The 20,469-nt window shown below is 35.9% G+C and overlaps 2 protein-coding genes across 2 annotated transcripts; both read left to right on the top strand.

Annotated features, from left to right (window-relative positions):
- Nucleotides 1-638: 638 nt before the first annotated feature.
- LOC130500072 (uncharacterized) lies at nucleotides 639-1,060 on the top strand. The gene is made up of 2 exons (XM_056994771.1): nucleotides 639-850; nucleotides 898-1,060. The coding sequence occupies exons 1-2, from the start codon at nucleotides 639-641 to the stop codon at nucleotides 1,058-1,060; spliced, it is 375 nt and encodes a 124-aa protein (XP_056850751.1).
- Nucleotides 1,061-1,930: 870 nt separating this feature from the next.
- LOC130499919 (uncharacterized) lies at nucleotides 1,931-2,445 on the top strand. Its single transcript, XM_056994417.1, is given in 4 exon segments — nucleotides 1,931-1,967; nucleotides 1,970-2,067; nucleotides 2,183-2,335; nucleotides 2,338-2,445. Coding segments are annotated over 4 exon segments (396 nt in total).
- The last annotated feature ends 18,024 nt before the right edge of the window (nucleotides 2,446-20,469 follow it).

Here is a 20,469-nt window from a genome sequence, read left to right as displayed (position 1 = left end):
AAAGAAGAAGGATTAGCGAGAAGTATATCTAACTTTCTTCTCCAATTGCAATTGACTGATTATAGATTTTCTATATTCTTTGTCTATTTTCCTAGCGAACTAGCAGCTCCCCCGCCCTACACAGGATTGGATACTGAACCTGATCAGATAGACCGATCTGTGCGTAAGATGATAGTGACGCACTAGGTTTGATCTCGCTACCTACTATGTATACTGTTATAGCTCTTCTTCTACCTCTATCTACTGAGGATATTGGAGCACTAACCCGCAACTTTCATCTATGCTAACAGCTCTCTTCTCTTATTCCGCCTTCGATTATTCATTAGCGCTCCGCCAGGTCCTCCTGCTACTCAAACAGCTTTCTTTAGGAAATGCCGACATCTACTACTAATGGATTGACATTCCAGAACAGGAAGTCATTTGAATGCCCGAAGTCTGCATCTTCTATTACATCGCCGAAAGAGTGAAAAGTCCCTTCTTGCCTGATGAGTTCTTCTTTCTTTTCTTGCTCTTCACAGTCAAGATCCCGCAAATTCTGACTGACTTGAAATTAATAGTCGTTTTATCTGATGATATGAGATGACGAGCGTCAGACAGAGAAAGAGAAAAAAGTCTAGTCAAGAAGCTTAATGGTGAAGATGGAGAATGAATTGAATATTTCACCCAATTCAGTCCAACTAGCACTCTTGTGCCTCATCGATCTGCCTTCTCACTCCAGGAGAGCCATTTCCCCATTCAAAAATAACTGTACACGTGCGTATGGATCATCCATCAGAATCAATCAGTCTTTCATAGTACTCATCAAGCAAGCTATAGAAGTACGTGTAAGGAAAGAGAAAGAAGTGAGTTGGTATGGCGTCAAAGTCAGAAATCAAAATCGTGGTCGATCTTTTTCAGGCTATCGAATCAGCAAGGGTTTTTGAATAGTCAAGGGTACTCGATAAAGGATGGCTGGCATTCATCAGTACGTGGATCCGCCGTAGGGGTTGGTTCAGCCACCCGACGACTGGCACTTGCCATTGGAAAACCGCTTAATCGTGCTTTCTATTCCTATGAATAAAAGAAGAAGATAAGGTAACAAAGTTAGCCCAATATTCACTCATTGCCAAAGAAAGCTTCTAAAACAAGGTCAAAACTTCACGGATTTCATCAGGATTAATAGTCATAGGAAAGGTATACTCAAACGAAGAAAATATCTTTTTTGCAAGGTTACCATAGTTCTATTTGAAATTCGACTGTTTACTACATTACTTCCTGAAAGTGTGCTCGTGCCCTCAGAGGGTAAGGGGTTTTGGAATAGGGGTAGGAATGACCTTTTATGGGTATAATTCATGTTCGGTCCTCCGCTCAACAAGCACTGAATTAGCTTCCGGCGGTATCCGCTTTGAAGGCCCTGGCCTTCCACATTGAGACAAGAGATGATGCACGCTGAACTAGGATGCTTGGAAATTGCGTACTTTTTTCTGACACCTGGCACAAAGAACTCGAGTGCCGCCTGCTACTACAGTGTATTAGAGTTCGAGCAACAGATCAAGGTTCGAGCTAAAGCTAATTCCGAGTTTTCGCGGGAAGAAGTACGGTTTCGGACAGCTCATGATGAACTATTGAATCCTTCTCCATCCGAATCCGTCTCAGTTCCAGGTATTGAAGCAAAAGATGACTCGGCCGTAGGAAAAAGCCACTCGGGGATCAATTTTCCACATCAGTCTAAGTGGTGGAGGAGGAACCCCTGACATAAAGGCCGGAGATTAGAATAGAATGCTGACTTCTAGTTTTTAGCCGGGTAGGAGATCGAGGAAGTCTTAAAAGTGAGTGCATCAGTCTTATCTGATTACTCAATAGAAGTCAGTTAGTCTCATCTTTGAATTGCTGAGAGGACTTAGGAGAAGCTTATTCGTGACTATGAGCAAAGACCCGAAAAGCGGTAGTGATGGCTACAAGTGGGCTACGAGACCAAGGTTGGCTTGCTAACTGAGTCAGGGGAGAAAGAAGTGGAATCAACGGGAAGACTTCATTGCGAGAATCAATCATATGGAGGCTTGCAGAACTTCTTCCTATGGTAAGCAAGTTAATAATGTATCGTGTAAGGCCGGTCTAGGTACATAGTTACATCATAAATGAGTGCTCTTCGTTGAATTCTGACTTTACGGGCAGTTAGAGGAAATACGTTTTCATTGCGTAGATCGAGGCCGTGATGCAAGAAGACAAGGACTCCTTGGAAGGAAATAGATTACAAAAATGGGCGCTTGGCTGTCAGGCGCAACCCTTTGACTTGGTTTCCTTGTCGAGTCAATTCGTTCTTCCAGTTCTGCAAGACTGGTTATGTCGCAGAGCTGCGCAGTTTTCCTTTTTCTTGTTTTTCGCATAAAAGCTGTTGCTGTAATAGAAAGCGCATACAAGCTAGCACTGACAAGTAAGCCTGCTCACAATCGCATCTATTATTAAAGCTTTCATTCGTATAGAAATATCAGCTGTGACTATAATGGCTAGTTAGAAAACAATCCGGCACGTAAGCAAACAGTCCTTTCGACGCTTAAGCATATCAGCTCTTCTCACTATCTTTGTATCAGCTGTTCTATCATTCCTTACTGAAAGTTCGGAATAAAGAAAGCGGTTACTGGCGCTGTTACTACTCTTCCTAAACGCCCTGTTGGCGCATATCGTGGGAATGAAAGCAGTTCCTAGTAATTCCTTACTTCGACGACTGAAGGCTGTTGTCGATGTTGCAGTTACTTTTGCAACATCCGCTGCTGATCTATATTCAAAAAGATTGTGTACTAATAGAAGCTGTTCCTGAATATAGCTTAGTCGCATTTCTTTATCCGCATGTCGTCCAGTGGGAGTGGGAAATTGGGGAAAAAGCCGAAACGGAACTAACGGAGATTGAGGTATATTCCGTGCTACGAAACGGATTCGGGCAGTACAATACTGAGTATTATTGAGGCCATGAAGACGGACAACGCCGAGGAACGCCTGCCTATAGGGTTCTTTTCGATCTTGTACTCTACCAATTGATAGGTTGATTTCGCACTTTAGAAAAAGTTTGGAAAGAATTCAATTAAGATATTGTATGAAAATATTATTCTTTAATTCTCATAAGAGAATGAAATGATTTTTGATTGAGTAAGTTCAACAAAGTCTTTTTAGACTACCTTTATTTATTTATTTATTCATTTATTTTTTCTTATATAAAAAATATATTAATAACTCAATCAAATTAAATTATCCACAAGAACACCAATTTTTGTTATGCTTAATATATTTAATTTGATCTATATTTGTTTTAATTCGGCCCTTTTTTCAAGCACTTTTTTAGTCGCCAAATTGCCGGAAGCCTACGCCTTTTTGAATCCAATCATAGATGTTATGCCCGTAATACCTCTTTTCTTTCTTCTCTTCTTAGCCTTTGTTTGGCAAGCAGCTGTAAGTTTTCGATGAAATTATTAATACTGTCTTAGACAAATTCACAATTTTGATTCTTGCAACAATTCAAAAGATTCAAAAATCTTGACGTAGGAAAGAACTCTCAATTCAAATATTGAATTTTTTTGGTAGCCATACTAAATCTGGATCATTTGATTTCCTAAGTTTTATCCTCTTTTCTCTAAATGAAAGAACTTAATTAGATTCGAGTTCACTCACAAAAAAATATCTAGATATTTAGTATAAAAATAGAGAATCTATTCTCTTTTTTTTATCAAAAAAAAAAGTAAGATTTTGGAGATTGTGTAATGTTTACTCTCAACTTTTGTATACACTGTAGTTATATTCTTTGTTTCTCTCTTCATATTTGGATTCCTATCTAATGATCCAGGATGTAATCCAGTACGTGAAGAATAAAAAACCTTTCTTTTTTATTACTTTATTTAATATTTAATTAGTGGAAATGCGCGAATTTTATTAGCATTTTATCTATTTCACATCATCAAAAAGCGGAAGGGCAAGAGAGGGATTCGAACCCTCGATACGATTAACTCGTACAATGGATTAGCAATCCAACGCTTTAACTCAGCCATCCCTCCTAATAGGTTCCATTAGACAAAAAACGCCTTAAAAAAACTTTCTCCACTTTATTCTTAAAAATTTTTTTTTAGATTATTCTTTATAATACTTTAATTATATATATATATATATATATATTATAATTTCTTTTTTATATAAATAATATTTATTATATATTTATATATAATTAGTATATATATTACTATTATATAACATTTTTTATAGAACTTTCTCAGTAATTCTATTTACAATATCATATTTTCTATGTTTTAATCCTGACCTCACGTTTCCACAGATCTCTCATTCTCTCTCCTCTCTCTCTTTAATCTCAACCACATAAATAACTCAAAGTCATACGATTTTTTAATTTTATTATCTCATTCGACTCAGTATAACTAGTATAACTCGTATAACTAAACATGTTAAAATTAATTTAACAGATATATAAATATTAAACGTGTACAATTTGTAATTACTATAGTTAACACAACTAGTAAATCATGTTTTACATATGATGATAAAATTTCATCTATTTTTCTTAGGTTCTTTAATTTTTGTTAAATTATCAAATTACACTATCAATTTTACATAAAATACTTTATAGTTTTAAGGTTTGTTAATTAGATTGACCATACTATTATCAAAAATAAAAATCAAAAATATTTTTACAAAGTTATAATGTAAAAATATTGGTACAACTCCTGAAACTAAACATATAAAGCATTTGGTATAAAATCTATTAAATATTAAACGAGTATTACTGGTACAACTGATACAACTTTTACATCCCAGAAAATGACAAAATCAATTCGGTATTCCATATGGAAAACAATCAAATGGCCAAACTAGTAAGTGTTTAGATAGATTCCATATTTTTAATGATTTTTGTTTCTTTTTTCTTTGTTTTTGGCAATTCTTACACCAAACATAAGTTTACATGATCTACCTTATACTTTTAAGGTTTGTTGATTTGTTTGTCTACATAATTTATGAAAAACATACATTAAATGTAGTTTTATGAAATTGATGATTTCATTGTAACTTGGCAAAGCTGTGTACATATAAATAAGTGGTACAACTGAGGTAAATATATTTATTATGTGGTACAACTAATATTTTTCGATTTCACCGTCAAAAGTATAACTATGCACAAACGAGTACAACTCACAAACTAGTACAACTATGTACAGAATGTACAACTAAAAAATTAGTACAACTACTTGTTATTTTATTTAATATTGTTTTAAATGTTCACCACGTTTTAAATGTGTATCATATTTTAATTATTGTGGTTGAACACATCAGTAATACTAGTATAACTAGGACAACTATTCAGGTTCTAAAATTTAAATATTCCATTGGGTAGTACATATAAAAAAACAATCAACTGTCCAAATTGGTAAGTGTTTAGATAGGTTCCTTTTTATTTGTAATTTGTTTTTGTTTTTTTTTGGCAATTATAACACAATCACATATGTTTGCATGTTTTATCTTATACTTTTAAGGTTTGTTAACTTCTTCGTCCACATAATTTTTGGAAAACATACATGAAATATATTTTAACAAAATTGATGATTTAATTTTATTGGGACAAATGCATGTACACATAAAGAAGTGGTACAACTGAGGTAAGTTTAAATTTTATGTGGTACAACTAATAATTTTCGATTTCACTGCCAAAGTACAACTATGTACAAACCGGTACAACTGAAAAACTAGTATAACTATGTACAAATCGGTACAACTCAAAAGCTAGTATAACTATGTACAAACCGGTACAACTCGAATACTAGTACAACTATGTTATTTCATTTTGTATTATGCATCATGTTTTAAACGTGTATCATGTTTTAAATATTATGGTTGATTACTAAATAAAGTAGTTGTACTAGTTGTACCTAAATACATGATTTTTTAATAGTGTTTACAATTTTCTTGATCCGCCACTGATGACTATTATTATCATAGTTCAAAAACCAAACATGAATGCTTATGTATCATTTTAAACTCATGATGGCTTTTGTATCATAGTTTGGAGTATACTCTTCCAATCTTCTTCTACTGTAACATTTTTTAGTTCGACAGTTGACTTCTTTGGCTTGGAGAGCAAAAAAATGAAGATAATTTTTTTCGTAAATAGTACAACTGGTACAACTAGAATAAAAACTATTTGAAGTCAAATACAAAAATAGAACTAACATCGATATGTAATATCGAAACATTGGTACTACTATTATAGTTAAACCAGATGCACAAGTTGAACTATTATTATCATAGTATAAACACCAAACATGAAGCCTATACATCACTTTCAAATCCGTGAGGGTTTCTATATCATTTTTGCAGTATACTCTTTTAAATCTTCTTATATTGCAATTTTTCAGACCCCACACTACAACTTGTACAAGTAGTACAACTGATTAAATAAATTACTATCCAAATGAATATTATATACAACAAAATATTCACGTATTTTGATACATGCATGAGAGAAAATATTAGAATAACTTATCTCATTTGTTATACACAATTATCTTTTCTCGCATCATTCATACGCTGAAAAACCAATATAACCATATTAGTTACAGAGTTGTACTAGTTATACGTACGCTTTTCAGTTTTACTAATTATACAGGATATACTTATTCTAGTTGTCTTATAGGATATTACAAAACATATCTGAACCTACTATAACTTTTTCTAAGCTTTGCAGTTGGTTTTTTAGGCTTCGAGAGCTAAAAGTGAAGATGGATTTTTTTAAAAAATAGTACAACTAGTAAAATAAAATCATTATCTAAATTAAATATTATAGAAAACAAACTTTTAACATATGTTGACACATATAGGCATGATGATTAGACCAATATTTTCATTAGTTCTGCATCATCATCTTCTATAGAATCATTAATACGCTGAGAACAAAAAACCAAATATCACCATATCAATTGTAAATTTGTACTAGTTATACGCATTGTATTTGTACCAGTTATATCGGTTATACTCAAACCATTTGTACTAGTTATACTTGTTTTAGTTGTATCAGTTGTACTAATTCGAATTGTACTAGTTGTACTAGTAATACTCCACGTTCTTCTTTATTTTGAATCTAATATGTAAAACATGAAATTTGATTCTGGGTAAGTTATAATTGATTAAATATGACTATGGATTGATCAATTTGAGAAATAAAAGAGAAAATTGCCGGATAGTTGAAGAAATTTTTTAATTTTATTTTAAAGACCAATAACCATTGATGGAGAAGAAAGGGGGAGAAGAAGAAGAAGATTTAGGGTTAATTGGGTCGGGTTTCGGGTGGGTCGGATTCTGGGTCGGATAAAAATGGCACAATTTAGTAAATATGTTTAAGTCCTTAGGTTTTTTAGTAATTTTACTTAGATTTCTATTTAAATTTAAATGCAAAATAAAAAGGAAAAGAGATGGGTCTAATCCAGATTTTTTGGACCCCAAGTGGTCTATACTAGCATTTGATTCGAAAAGAAGTGTATTATAATAGTGAGAAACAGAAAAATAAGATATATCAAAGCCACATGCGGCTGGGAGAGAAAAAAAGAGGATAATTAGGACACAAGATGTCTTGTAATTTTCTTAATAATCTTTGCCGCTGGAATAGGCACTCGGTTGCTCCGCTTGATCGGGAACAGTTATCAGACTGCTCTGCGTGAAAATCACCAGATTGCACTATTTTCTGCATCTTTTATTCCAGCTGGTCCATCTCCCATCTAATGCAACTTCATACTTGTAATTACTCGAAAAAGGACTAGAAAGACTCGATAAGGACTTGAAAACCAATTAGAAAACATATATACAAGATATCTAAAACACCATATATCACATATATTGATCGATGACTCTATAGGAGTATCGATCGATGCGCCTAGTAAGCTTTAAGTGTGGGTTGATAACAGTTCGCTAAGGAGTTTTCCAAATCAGATGTCGCTTATTTTCAGAAAATTCCTAACTTAAAGAAGATAGATCCAAGGATTATATGAACTGTCATCATGTATAGGTTAGCTACTCCTATACAAGCATTAAGAGCAATCTTCTAAGATGAATATCACATGCTCAAGTATTCATAGTTGGGGCTAATCCCTCAAAACCTATTTGAATCATAAATCTAACAAGGGTGTTTACTCAGACATATCTAAGCAAAACATCATAACAATTAAATAAAGCTTCATAGAATAGATAGAATAAAAACAATGGTGTTCAAGAAAGCTCTCAATTGTAACTCTCTCCACACAAATCCTTTAGATAGGAACTATGTCTAAAACTCTAAGAAAAACCGTTTATGTGCCAAAACACTTAGGAAAGACATAAATACTAGAATAATTAGGTTAAAACTCGTTAGAGGCATCTTGGTAAATAGATGGAGTCTTGGGCTTAAAGTCGGCTGTGACCAAACTAGGCTTCTACGTGCTAAATATCGATCGATATCACTTGAGGCGTATCGATCAACGCGTGTTTCTCTTTGTCGACCTCGTTTGGTCGATATGGTCATCTCGGGTGAAATCTCTAAGGTGCTCCAAAATGCTCCAAAATTACCATCTTTCCTCCAATTGCTCATGAACATGTAAATATGCTATCTAGACTCCAAAATAGATTAAATATAGGGAAAATTAGAATATTAGGACAGTTTGAACTAGGATTTGTCACAATAGAATTTTTACAAGATGTTTTAGAAAACTAGGAATTTAATTCTTGTAAATACTATAATACCCTTAAAATCTATTTTTCTAATTGAATTATAATTATAAATATTATTTTTTGTAATAGATTTAATATTTTAAACATTTAAGAAGTAAAAAAGGAATTAAAAATAGAACAAAAGAGGAACACGGGTAAAAGGGATCGACGCCCTAATTTTTTTTACTGTCTTCTCCGCCGAGCTTGCTCCCATGGCGATTTAGGGTTCGTCATCTGCCCTTGTCTTCTCCGCCGATATTTTCATCTGCCCTTCTATCTAATAATAGGTCACCATCTTCCTCTTCGATCCGACTCCCCAAACAACGAAATCGACGTTTTCTTCGTTATCTAGGTTCGTCGGACGGGTCAATTCCAAATCGAAGTGTTCTTCCATCAATTTCATCAAAATCTCACGGTTGTTAACAGTATGTAATCGATTACTTCTATTGATTTCATTAACACATTTTTTTTACCCCATTTGTCATTTCTCTTAGAGAACATGAGTTTTATGGTTTGGTTAATCATTTTATACAGCACTTTTAAATCATGCATGTTTATTTTTATTATCTCTAGTTGTAGAATATCGATTAAGGTTTTTGGAAAGGGGGGAAATTCGAGTCTTGAAATCTTAGTGTTGTTCGACCTTAGGGTTGACTAGTTGTTGTTTTATTGTGTTTGAATCCTTAGATTAGTTGTAGACATGTGTTCGAAAATAAGTTCTTTCTTTGTTTGTACACTCATTACAATATGTTTTCTTCGATTGTAGACTTCATTGTTGTTGATTGATCGATTGAACAACTTCTTGTCTATTAACTGGAAAAAATGTAGATGTTGTCCGATTGTAATGTAGGCTAGTTGTTCTCCTTAAGTGTTTGTACTCTTAGAGTAGTTGTTGTCCGATTGGAACATGTGTTGTAAAATATGTACTTTCATAGTTTGTGCTCTCGTTACAATTGTTTTTTCTTTGATTCTAGACATGATTGTTGTTGCTATCATTATTTGTGTGATGATATTGATACTTTTGAACTAACAACATTTTCATGGCTTATAGATATGTCTCAGGAGTTACCGAAGAGGATTTTTAAGGAGGGCGAGGAGAGCCAAGTGACTCAGATCAATAACAACTGCAGGATCGACTACATTATCAGAAAGTTGGTCGAATGGCTGCCAAATGAGTTGAGAGAAGTGAAGAAAGATCCGGTTTTTAGTCAGATTTTTAAGCTGCATGAGAATGGTCTTAGGTTCTCCGCGAGAGTGATACACAGTTTCTTGTGTAGGGAGCTGGTGACTTACAAACTGCACGAGCTCTGGTTTTTCTTTGCGAGGAGACCACTTCGCTTTTCATTGCAAGAGTTCCACGCAATAACCGGGCTTCAGTGCGATACTAGTATCTCGCTTAAGGAGTTCAATGACTGGGATGTTGATGATGGTTTCTGGAGCAAGGTATTGAAGAAGAAAGAAGGGATTACAATCTACAATCTGTGGAATAAGCACAAGAATGCGGTTAAAAAGTGGCGCAATGCAGATCGCATAAGATAGGTCTACCTTTGCATCATTATGTATGTGGTTTTAGCGAGAGATGAGAAGGCTAATATCCCCCTCAAATACATCAAGGTGGTCATGGATCTTGAGAAGCTTGGAAGGTATTCTTGGGGAGTTGCTGCTTATGACTTCCTCTGCGAGTCAGTAGCCAAAACACGTGACGTCTTATCTGAGAAGACTACTAGTTACGTGTTAGATGGATTCTCCTACGCCTTGCAGATTTGGGCAATGGAAGCTGTACCAAAGATTGGAAAGCTCTGCGGTAAAAAAACTGGATAAAGGTTTTAAGGATGGTCCTAGATGCGTTAACTGGATGGGAGCTGCGAAGGTGTCATATGACGAGATCATTCAATTGGAGAGCATCTTCACAAACGAGGTAATTATTTCTATTTAAGATGCTTTAATCCGCTTTCAAATGAGTTTTTAGGATTAACTTTCTTTACCTTTCTTCTGTAGGATGTCACTTTTCCATACATCTCATGGAGAGGAAATATGGTTGTTGTCTATAGTGAACAGTTTCGCAGAGCTGGTGATGTGGAGGATGATAGAATCATCGTTCTGAAGGAGTTGATAAGGAAGAAGCATGACTTCAGTAAGTAAGCATATTTTGGAGTTCGAAAACACTTAGGAGATTTCTTTAGATCTTAATGACGAAGCTGTGAATGTTGAAGATGCCGGGAATGTTGAAGAAAATGGGAATGAGAGTGATGAAGACTTTCAGACTCCAAGAGGATCAAGGAACCTAGATGTGACATCTAAAAAGAGAAAGAGAGAGAAGAGGCTTTCGGATCGTGGTATGGAGAAAAGGAAGCATAAGGTTCTCTTTAGTGGACCAAAGCAAGCACCTTTTAGTGAAGATATGAAAGCTCTTGTGACACAGTTGCTTGAGGCGAATTTCTCTGGATTGGAACTGAGGCTACAGAAACAGATGGATGAGAAATTTGAGCAGATGAAAGCAGAGCTTAGAGATTCACGTAAGGAAGCAAGGGTTGTAGTTGAGCTCGGAGACCTATCACCGAGCAAGCCATCACCTATGAAGCCATTGACTTCACAGTCATCGTTGAGAAGGTCCAAACGCGGGGTAAAGAAAAACTAGTCTGCCCCACTTTCTAAAATATTAATTTGGCTTGTTTGGTTTACGTGTCTCTTGTGCTAGTGTCATCTACGGTATCGGCCAGGAAGATGTGTTCTATTTTGTCTATGTGATAGAAGTCTATTGGAGTATCGATCGATGCGCTACTAGTAAGCTTTACCGATCGTAGGTTGAATACAGTTCACCAAACAATCACCCAGTCAGTTGTCGCTTGTTCCAGATGAGTTGTTGGCTCTAAGAAGATAGATCCAAGGATTGTATCTTTGTATTCATGTGTAGGTTAGCTACTCCTACACAAGCATTAAGCATGATCTTCAAAGATGAATATCACATGCTCAGGTAATCATATTTTGGGCTAATCCCTCATACCTATTTGAACCTCAAATCTAACAAAAGGTGTCTACTCAGACATAGCCAAGTAACACATAGACAAAATCATAAAAACATCTGTAATAGAATAGATAAATAAATGGTGTTCAAGAATGCTCTCAGATTTAACAACTCTCTCTCTCTCACCAAAACTATGAAACTAAAAACTATCTTAGAAAAACCGTTGTCTGCCAAAACACATAGGCAAGACATAAATACTAGAATAATTAGGTTAAAACACGTCAGGGGCATTATGGTAAATAGATGGTGTCTTGGGCTTCAAGTCAGTTGTGACCAAATGTGGGCTTCTGCGACTGAGTGTCGATCGATAGTACTGAGTGTACATCGATCGACGCGCATCTCATTGTCGACCTCGAATGGTCGATATGGTCCTTCTCGGGTAAAATCTCTAAAGTGCTCCAAAATGCTCCAAAATCATCATATTTCTTCTTGGGTACGGCAGAGGAGAGCTTCCATCTCATGGGCGGACTGATCAAGTTTGGGGTGTCGATGTTGATCGGCTCTACTTTCCTATGTTTGTAAATGGTAATCATTCACTCATATACACGTCTTTGTTTACATTTCTTCATTTATAAATTTTGTAATGTCCAATGCTGGTAATAACTAGGTTGCTGTTTGTGTCAACATCATTGAAAAAAAGTGGAAGTGCATGATTGCAGTCGGGGAAAATAGACAATACGTTGATAAGTTTGCTGATCTGATTCCTAGGATAGTGAAGGCAGTTGCACCACCTGAAAGACAGAAGCCGCTACTCCTCTTAGCATATACTATCGTGGATGTTCCTATGAAAAAGAGATTGAACAAGAGTTGTTGTGATTGTGGTCCATACGCGCTCAAGCATTTGGAATGCCTTATGCTTGGTCTCGACTTCAGTTTGGTGGATGATGAAATCATCATGGGTTGCAGACAGAAGCTTGGTGTGGACTTATGGGAGGCTGCACACGATCCCATTTACGCTGAAGCTATGACACGATATGTGCCTTCACCATGGGAGAAGTCTGAGGTCTATGACTTTGAAAATTGATTTGTGTCTAATTAGTGATTTGCTTTTTGTAGAAATTATGTGGAAAAACTCTACCTTGTGTTGTTATGAAATCATGTGAGTATTCTAGGTTTGAGTTTTCTATGAATTATCTTTGGTTTTTATAGGATTTTTTAAACAAACCCTATATAAGCCCTAAACAAGCCCTAAACAAACCCTAAACAAGCCCTAAACAAGTACTAAACAAACCCTAAACAAACCCTATACAAGCCCTAAACAAGTACTAAACATTGTAAACAAGCACTAAATGAACCCTAAACAAATCATAACCCCAAACATACCCTAAACAAATCATTAACTCTAACCAAAGTCCAAACCATATAACCCTAAACACACATGACAACTATTTATTTACTATTTATGTACATAGGTCACTAATTATGTAAGTCGGTCCACTTTCTTTACTCCATGTTTTAACACTAACTTACAGGATTCAAAGACAAACTACAAACGTTCTGTAGTAGGTTGCAGTCGATAATTTTGGTGTTTTTCTTATCTACCTTTGGTAGAATACATGTTATGGGAGTATGAAATGACGTAGTTTTGGTTTTTTTTTTTGACCTACTCCCTTTTCTTCCTCATTCTTCCTCGACGGAGAGAACTACAACTGGGAAACTTTGGAGATCGACTCAATCATGTCTTCGGTCAATTCTTCATCCGATTCAAGAGATCGAGTCGCCAAACAACGCGGAATTCCCACAAGATGCAATTGTGGTGGAGCAGTGTCTCGTTTCACTTCCAAAACAGTTAAAAATCGGGGAAGATTATTCCATTCTTGTCCGATGGGATCTTAGAAGGTTAGTCGATAATCATATAATTATGTCTTTGTTTCAATCTAACTGGTTATTGGCTGTTAATGATGAATGGCAAAACCCACTTGTTCAAATGGACTGATAAGTCAGTTGTTGAGGATATTGAACACTTCCAGGACCTCTTTGACGTGCTGCTCATTGACAATTCCGAGTTTCAGAAATCAATGAGAGCTGGTGAGACCATGTTGAAACGCCCTGAGAGTAAAATTGAAGAGATGGAAGATGCAATTGCACGATGTGAAGAGAAGATCACATAATGCATTAGGGAATTAAGGATCATAAAAGCTTTGTTCATGTGTTGTTTGGTGATGGTGTTCATGTACCTTATGTTTGCATGATCTTCAAGTTTAAGACTATGTTTTTTGTTGATTATCATCTACTAGAACCAATAATTTTGCAAATACCAAATTGTCACTAACATAGATCGATTTGTACAAAGAGTTTAGCAAATACCAAACTACCAAATAGGTTGTTAAGCAGAATATTAACAAGAAAGAAAACAGAGAGACAGAACAAACTAGATGGGTAAATCGCATGTTCCTCTCGTGTCTTTTGTTACCACAACGGCTGCACTTGTGTTTTTTATTCTTTCTTGATCTTTGAGTATATTTTATCTTGTCTTCTACTGATTCATATATTCTCTTTACTGGTCGACCAGCACTCTTTCTTGTCTCTGGTGATAAAATCTTTGCAAGTTTAACCTCAGCTGGGACCTTCCATTCAGACTGTGGAACTGCTATTGGATTAATGCTTTCCGCATAAGCGGGTTCTCCACGCTGTAGTGCTGTATAAGGCGTTGGTAAATCTGTGTACTTTCATGTGTTTATACTTCCATACCTCGTGAATAAATTACAGGAATAGCGTGTCGGCAAGGAATTTTCCCTATATCGTACTTCCCATATGTGCATGTTCTTCTTTCCAAATCAACATGACAATCATATATGTCTCCTTTCACAACCGATGTGACGTTGTCGGTCTTGTAAACCTTAAACCCTTTTACCTTCACAATTCTCCTATCAATCTTTTTCTCCACCTCAGCGGTTAAAGGATCAAGATGCTTAGAGCTTACCAGGCGACACTCATAGAACCATTGAGTCAACAATTCTCTTATACTATCTAGCAAAGGAATAACCGTATATTCCCTAGGTATTCTCAGGACTGAATTTATTGACTCTGTAGGGTTTGTGGTCCTAATGTCGTACCTGGATCCAGGAAACAGAGAACGAACCCATTTGCGCATATCAGCCTCCTGTAGATATCTTCCAAGCTGAGGACTCATATCAAAAATTTGGGTGATATGTTCCTCAAATTCAGTGTACCTATATTTCCGTGAGGCCTTTTCAACCAAGGCAGTGAACCCTTTTGTCTTGAAAAATGTAACCATATTGGTCAACAAATGATGAATGCAAATTTCATGTGCTGATGGAGGGTAGACAATCCCAATCGCTTTAGCAATGGACGCATTTCTATCTGAGACAAAAGCTAAGTCTTGAGAGTCAACAATAACCACTTTCAACTGTCTGAAGAACCAACCCCATGAATCATCATTCTCTGAATCAACAACTCCAAATGCAATCAGATACAAGTTAGAGTTACCATCTATAGCAGTAGCAACAAGTAGAACTCCTATGTATTTATATTTCAGAAAAGTTCTATCAACAACAATCACCCTTCACATTGCATTGTAGAATCCTTTAACTGATTGCCTAAATGACATAAATAGATACATGAATCTTCCCTTCTCATTAATTTCATAGTGAGTATGCGTACTAGGATTAGCTTCTTTAAGCATATGCAAATACGATGGTATTTTAGCATAACTACGATCTCGTATACCTCTTGCAGCTGCAACAGCAATCTCACGAGCTTCCCAAGCGTGCTCATAAGTAATCTCACAACTATGCTCAAATCTCATAAAGTCAATGATGTCATTTGGTTTTGGGCCACCGTTGGCATCACCGTATCGATGTTGTATTAGACTCCCAATTATTCTTGTCGATGTTGTTTTTCCGAATTTGCTTTTCTTTGAAGGAGCACATGAATGTCGTTCCTCGCACTGATTGATCATGAAATATGTTGACCCGTCAAGACTTTATGCACGCACAGTCCAGTTGTATAATGCATCCTTACATCGGCAATACCACCATTTTCTCGTGGATTTCATAACAGTGTAATCGAAATTATTCTTCATCGCCAAAATTGCCATTGTTGCCTTCATAACCTCTTTACTTTTGAAAAGTTGATTCTTCTTCATGAAATCTCCTCTCCAAGATTGACCAGACTTTTCACTATCTCCATTATGTTGAGAATCTCCAATGTTTTCACTCCTTAAACCAGCATCACGGGAACCATCCGCAGCGACATGATCCTTCCTTCTATCACAAGACTCCTTTGACCGCTTCACAAACTCTGCTCGATTTATCTCAGGAACTTCTTCATCCTCAACATTACTTGAATCAAACGGCTCCTTATTCAAATCAATATTGATTCGTTCTTTTTTATTTACACCCGAACCAGAGAACGTGACACACAAGGTAGTAGATGAATCCCTCTTGGCATACGCCACAAAATTAGATGATTGCTGATCATTGGTGATAATCGGAGGATTCCCTCTTTAATTCACCATTGAGTAACTGAACTCGACATTAACAACATTATGGTCCACCCCATAATCCTCAGACATGATCCTCTTGACCACGACCAATGGAGTAGTAGTTTCTAGTGTTACCATTCGACCACCCCTTGCTTTGTCTACCACGAAACTCCACTCTTCACTGCAACCAGACACCCATTCACTATATTTAACATAAATTAGAACCATGATGTATTGATGGAGAGAAGAGATGATTTTGTGGATGAAGAAGAGAGAAACGCAAACTAAGAGAAAGAGATCGTAGGGGTCTAAAATTTGGTGGGTTTGTGCTATGAAAAAATGTCAATGACATAACTCTCGGCGGGGTAGTATAATGCTTCTTAACATCCAATGATATTGTTAGGGAATGTTGCTTCTCGGGAAAACGGCCAATTCTCCTATGAACTTATCACTCCCTTGGTTTTCATACATAAACATTTACATCAAGCTTAAAACACCACGAACTAATGCAGATTTTAAATTTTATAAACGGAAATATTATAATACGGTCAATTACTACATAACCAGATTCAATTTTGGTTTAACTGCTGATGTGGCCACTACGTAGGAATTTGGTTTGGTTCGGTTTAATATCTGTTTTATTTTTTTTTTATCAAATAAATCTAAACGACATCATTTTCACATTATGTATAAGAAAATCAACTATGATTTTAAGGAGAATCGAACAAAAGAACCTTGGTAATTTCGGCTATTACTCAACCGCTAGACTACTTATTGTTTTAACAATGCAGTGTCACTACAATAATACTTATAACCATATAAAACAATACAAGGAAACTCACCAGATTGAAGATCTATTTATCGTCGACTATGTAACGCTTCTCCCGCTCATGGCTAACGGACCTCCCATGTATGCTCACTCGGCACGTGGACCCCATAAGTATAATGGGCAGTGCGTTAAATTTTGGAGGCTCAAAATTCTTCTTTATAGACCCTGCAATCACCACATGACATTTCCCCATGTTTCGGCATCACTCACACGGCATCCCGAATCACTTCCCAGTAGGTTAACCATTCTCCTACTACTCCAGATTAAGCACGCTTAACCCTGGAGTTCTAAAAAATGTGTGACAGAAAAGGTAAGCGCACTTTGGTGACATATGTAGCCAAATTAATTTTCTTAAGTCTTCCAACATGTACCACAAACCGGGATGTTACAATTCACCCCCTCTCAAAGAATGCAACATCCCAGTTGCGCCCACAGAATCATTACCCATGTTAGTGTGATCACTCACTAACTCCACACTTGTCTGGGTTCGGCTCTGATACCATTTGTATTGCCTCGCTTGCGCAAGGCTAATGGACCTTCCACGCCCGCTCACTTGGCCCATGGACTCCATCCCGTCTAACGTGCAGTTGGTTAATTCTTGGAGCCTTGAAAGTATTGTTTACGGACTTTGCAATCCCCACATTACATTCCCCTATGTTTCGGCCTCACTCATACGGTATCACGAATCACTTCCCGAAAGGTCACTCATCCTTAGATAACTCAAGCTCAAGCACGCTTAATCCTAGAGTTTTAAACGGATGTTTGACGGAAAAGGTAAACGCACTTGGGGGACATAGTTAGCCAAGTCAATTTTATTAAGCCTTCCAACATATATCACAAACCGGGACATTACAGTCATACCTTTGTTGTCACTAAGCTTCTCGATCAGTACTTTTGGAATCCTACTTCGTCACTCCGCCGATTGATCTCCACCGTACTTCTTCCTCTAGAAATCACGAATGATAACATGATAGTTTAGTTTTTATTTCATGAATGAATGATTTTAGAAAGTTTAAATACTTGTCATGATTCAACGAGAATATTGTAGATTCATGTATATTCCTCAAGATCAGTGAGAGTAAGTTCATAATTTTGGTTTTGTATGTTGGTGATATCTTATTCGCCAGCAGTGATCTTGGTCTACTAAATGTGACCAAGAATTATCTCTCTAAAAACTTTGCAGTGAAAGATATGGACGAGGTAATTTATGTAACTGGAATTAAAATTTTCCGTGATAGATTACTTGGAATTTTAGGGTTGTCTCATAAGGATATATTGACAAATATCTTGAAAGATATGGCATGATATCGTGTTCTTCTAGTATTGTTCCTATGCAGAAAGGGGATAAGCTTGATCTTAATAAGCAATGTCCACATAATGAAATGGAACATGAAGAAATGGGAAAATATCCTTGTGCCTCTCTTGTTGGATGTTTGATGTATTCAAAAGTTTACACAAGACCTGATATTAGCCATGCAGTGGGAATGCTAGGAAGATTTCAGAGTAGTCCAGGATTCGCTTATTGGAAAGCTGCAAAGAAAGTTTTGAGATACCACAAGGAAACAAGAAATCACATGATCTCATATAATAAATCAACACATCCACATATGGTTGGGTTTTCTGACTTAGATTTTGGTGGATGTCAGGATATAAAGCATTGTACTCTTGGTTTATGTGTACCTCTTCATTGGAGGTGCCACTCATTGTTAAATCTTAAAGACACTTACTAACCAATAAATGGTAATTGAAAAAGTTTAGTTTCAAATGATTAACTAATTGACAAGTAATTTATTCTAAAAGTTTTCTCAATTGATGATTCATAAAACATGTATTATTATAGGAAAATATTTGAAATAAGTTCAATGCATCAAAGGAGAATAAATTCATTGAGTAAATATTTTTAGAAAGTATAAACACTTGTCATTACTTAAGATTGATGGATGTTGAAATTAAATAAAAAACTTGCCAATAAAATTATCATAGTCATTAGCTTCTTCAAAAAAAAAATTATCATAGTCACTCTCTCTACCTATAAGTGGATTTTGGACAATTACAAGGGCTTATTGCAAAAGTGACTCAAAACTTGAAGTCAAACACAAAACTAACATTTTCTTTTGACTCATTTTTTTTTGAGTTTTTAACCCCACATCTGCATTTTATCTACGAAAATGCCATTAACCTTTTATTTTTATTTTTTTTCGAAAATGGCTTCTTTACTGTCTCAACCACATTTTCTTCAAGTATTTACAATATTGCCACTGCCATGAATAGTGGGAACAACCTTGTACGAACTGTTTGGAGCTTTTAATGCCCTTTAATGCACGTAAATCTCTTAACACTCTCTCTGTTTCAATTGTTATGAACTAAAAACAACATTTTTTTCACTTTCTCTCCATATTCATCCAAAAAACTCAAGCTTTTGATTCAAAATATGGGCGATGGTTGACAGAGCCATATTTCTTTCGTTTTGACTTACGGTTGCTTTCGTTTGAGGTTCTGGGTGGTTGGAGAAGACCCTGTGTGCAAACGAAGTCATCTCACCTAGTTTAAGGTACGAATTTGAATTTTTTTCAAAATCTGTTCGCGTAGAAGACTTACTTGTAAGTCTTCTGTATGTAGAAGACTTACTGCTGAGTCTTCTGGTCAAACGGACGACTTAAACTAAGTCGTCCAGCTTTGTTTGTTGAAAATAAACACTCCAGATATATAAGTCGTCTACGAGAAACAGGCTAGTTTTGCATTTGACCGAATCGTGTCAGATCTTTGACTATTTCTGGACGACTTATAATTCAGTCGTCTCTGGGAAAGTTAAAATTTTAATATTTTATTAAACTAGACGACTTACGTGTAAGTCGTCTTAGGTTAGTTTTGTAGTTGAAAAATAAAACTTCATAATTTAACTTTTACCAGACGACATAATATAAAGTCGTCCCGTCAGAAGACTTAATTTAAAGTCGTCCGGGGAAAGCAAAGTCGTCCAGAATTTTTCCCAATTTTCTGGTCAAACCTTGCTTATCCCGGACGACCTTAAATTAAGTCGTCTAGCTGGACGACTTTTAGTTAAGTCGTCTGGAGAAAGTTAAATTTCAAGTTTTATTTTTCAATTACAAAACTAACCTAGGACGACTTACATGTAAGTCGTCTAGTTTGAATAAAATATTGAAATTTTTACTTTCCAGAGACGACTGAATTATAAGTCGTCCAGAAATAGTCAAATGCACCGTTTCTCGTAGACGACTTATATATAAGTCGTCTGAAATTTTTTTTTTAACAAACAAAGCCGGACGACTTAGAATTAAGTCGTCCCTTTTAATTTTCAATTGCAAAAGTGACCTCTTTAGACGACTTACCTTTAAGTCTTCTGGACGACTTAATTATAAGTCGTCTGCGATAATGTTTATTGAACTTCTTCATTTTCTCTATGTTTACTAATGTGTTTTATTTTGAATATTTGCAGATGTT

This window comes from Raphanus sativus, chromosome 9 (assembly GCF_000801105.2).
Source record: "Raphanus sativus cultivar WK10039 chromosome 9, ASM80110v3, whole genome shotgun sequence".
NCBI classification, from domain to species: Eukaryota; Viridiplantae; Streptophyta; class Magnoliopsida; order Brassicales; family Brassicaceae; genus Raphanus; species Raphanus sativus.
Note: the sequence above shows the minus strand (reverse complement) of the source record. Positions and strands in the feature narration are given on the sequence as shown.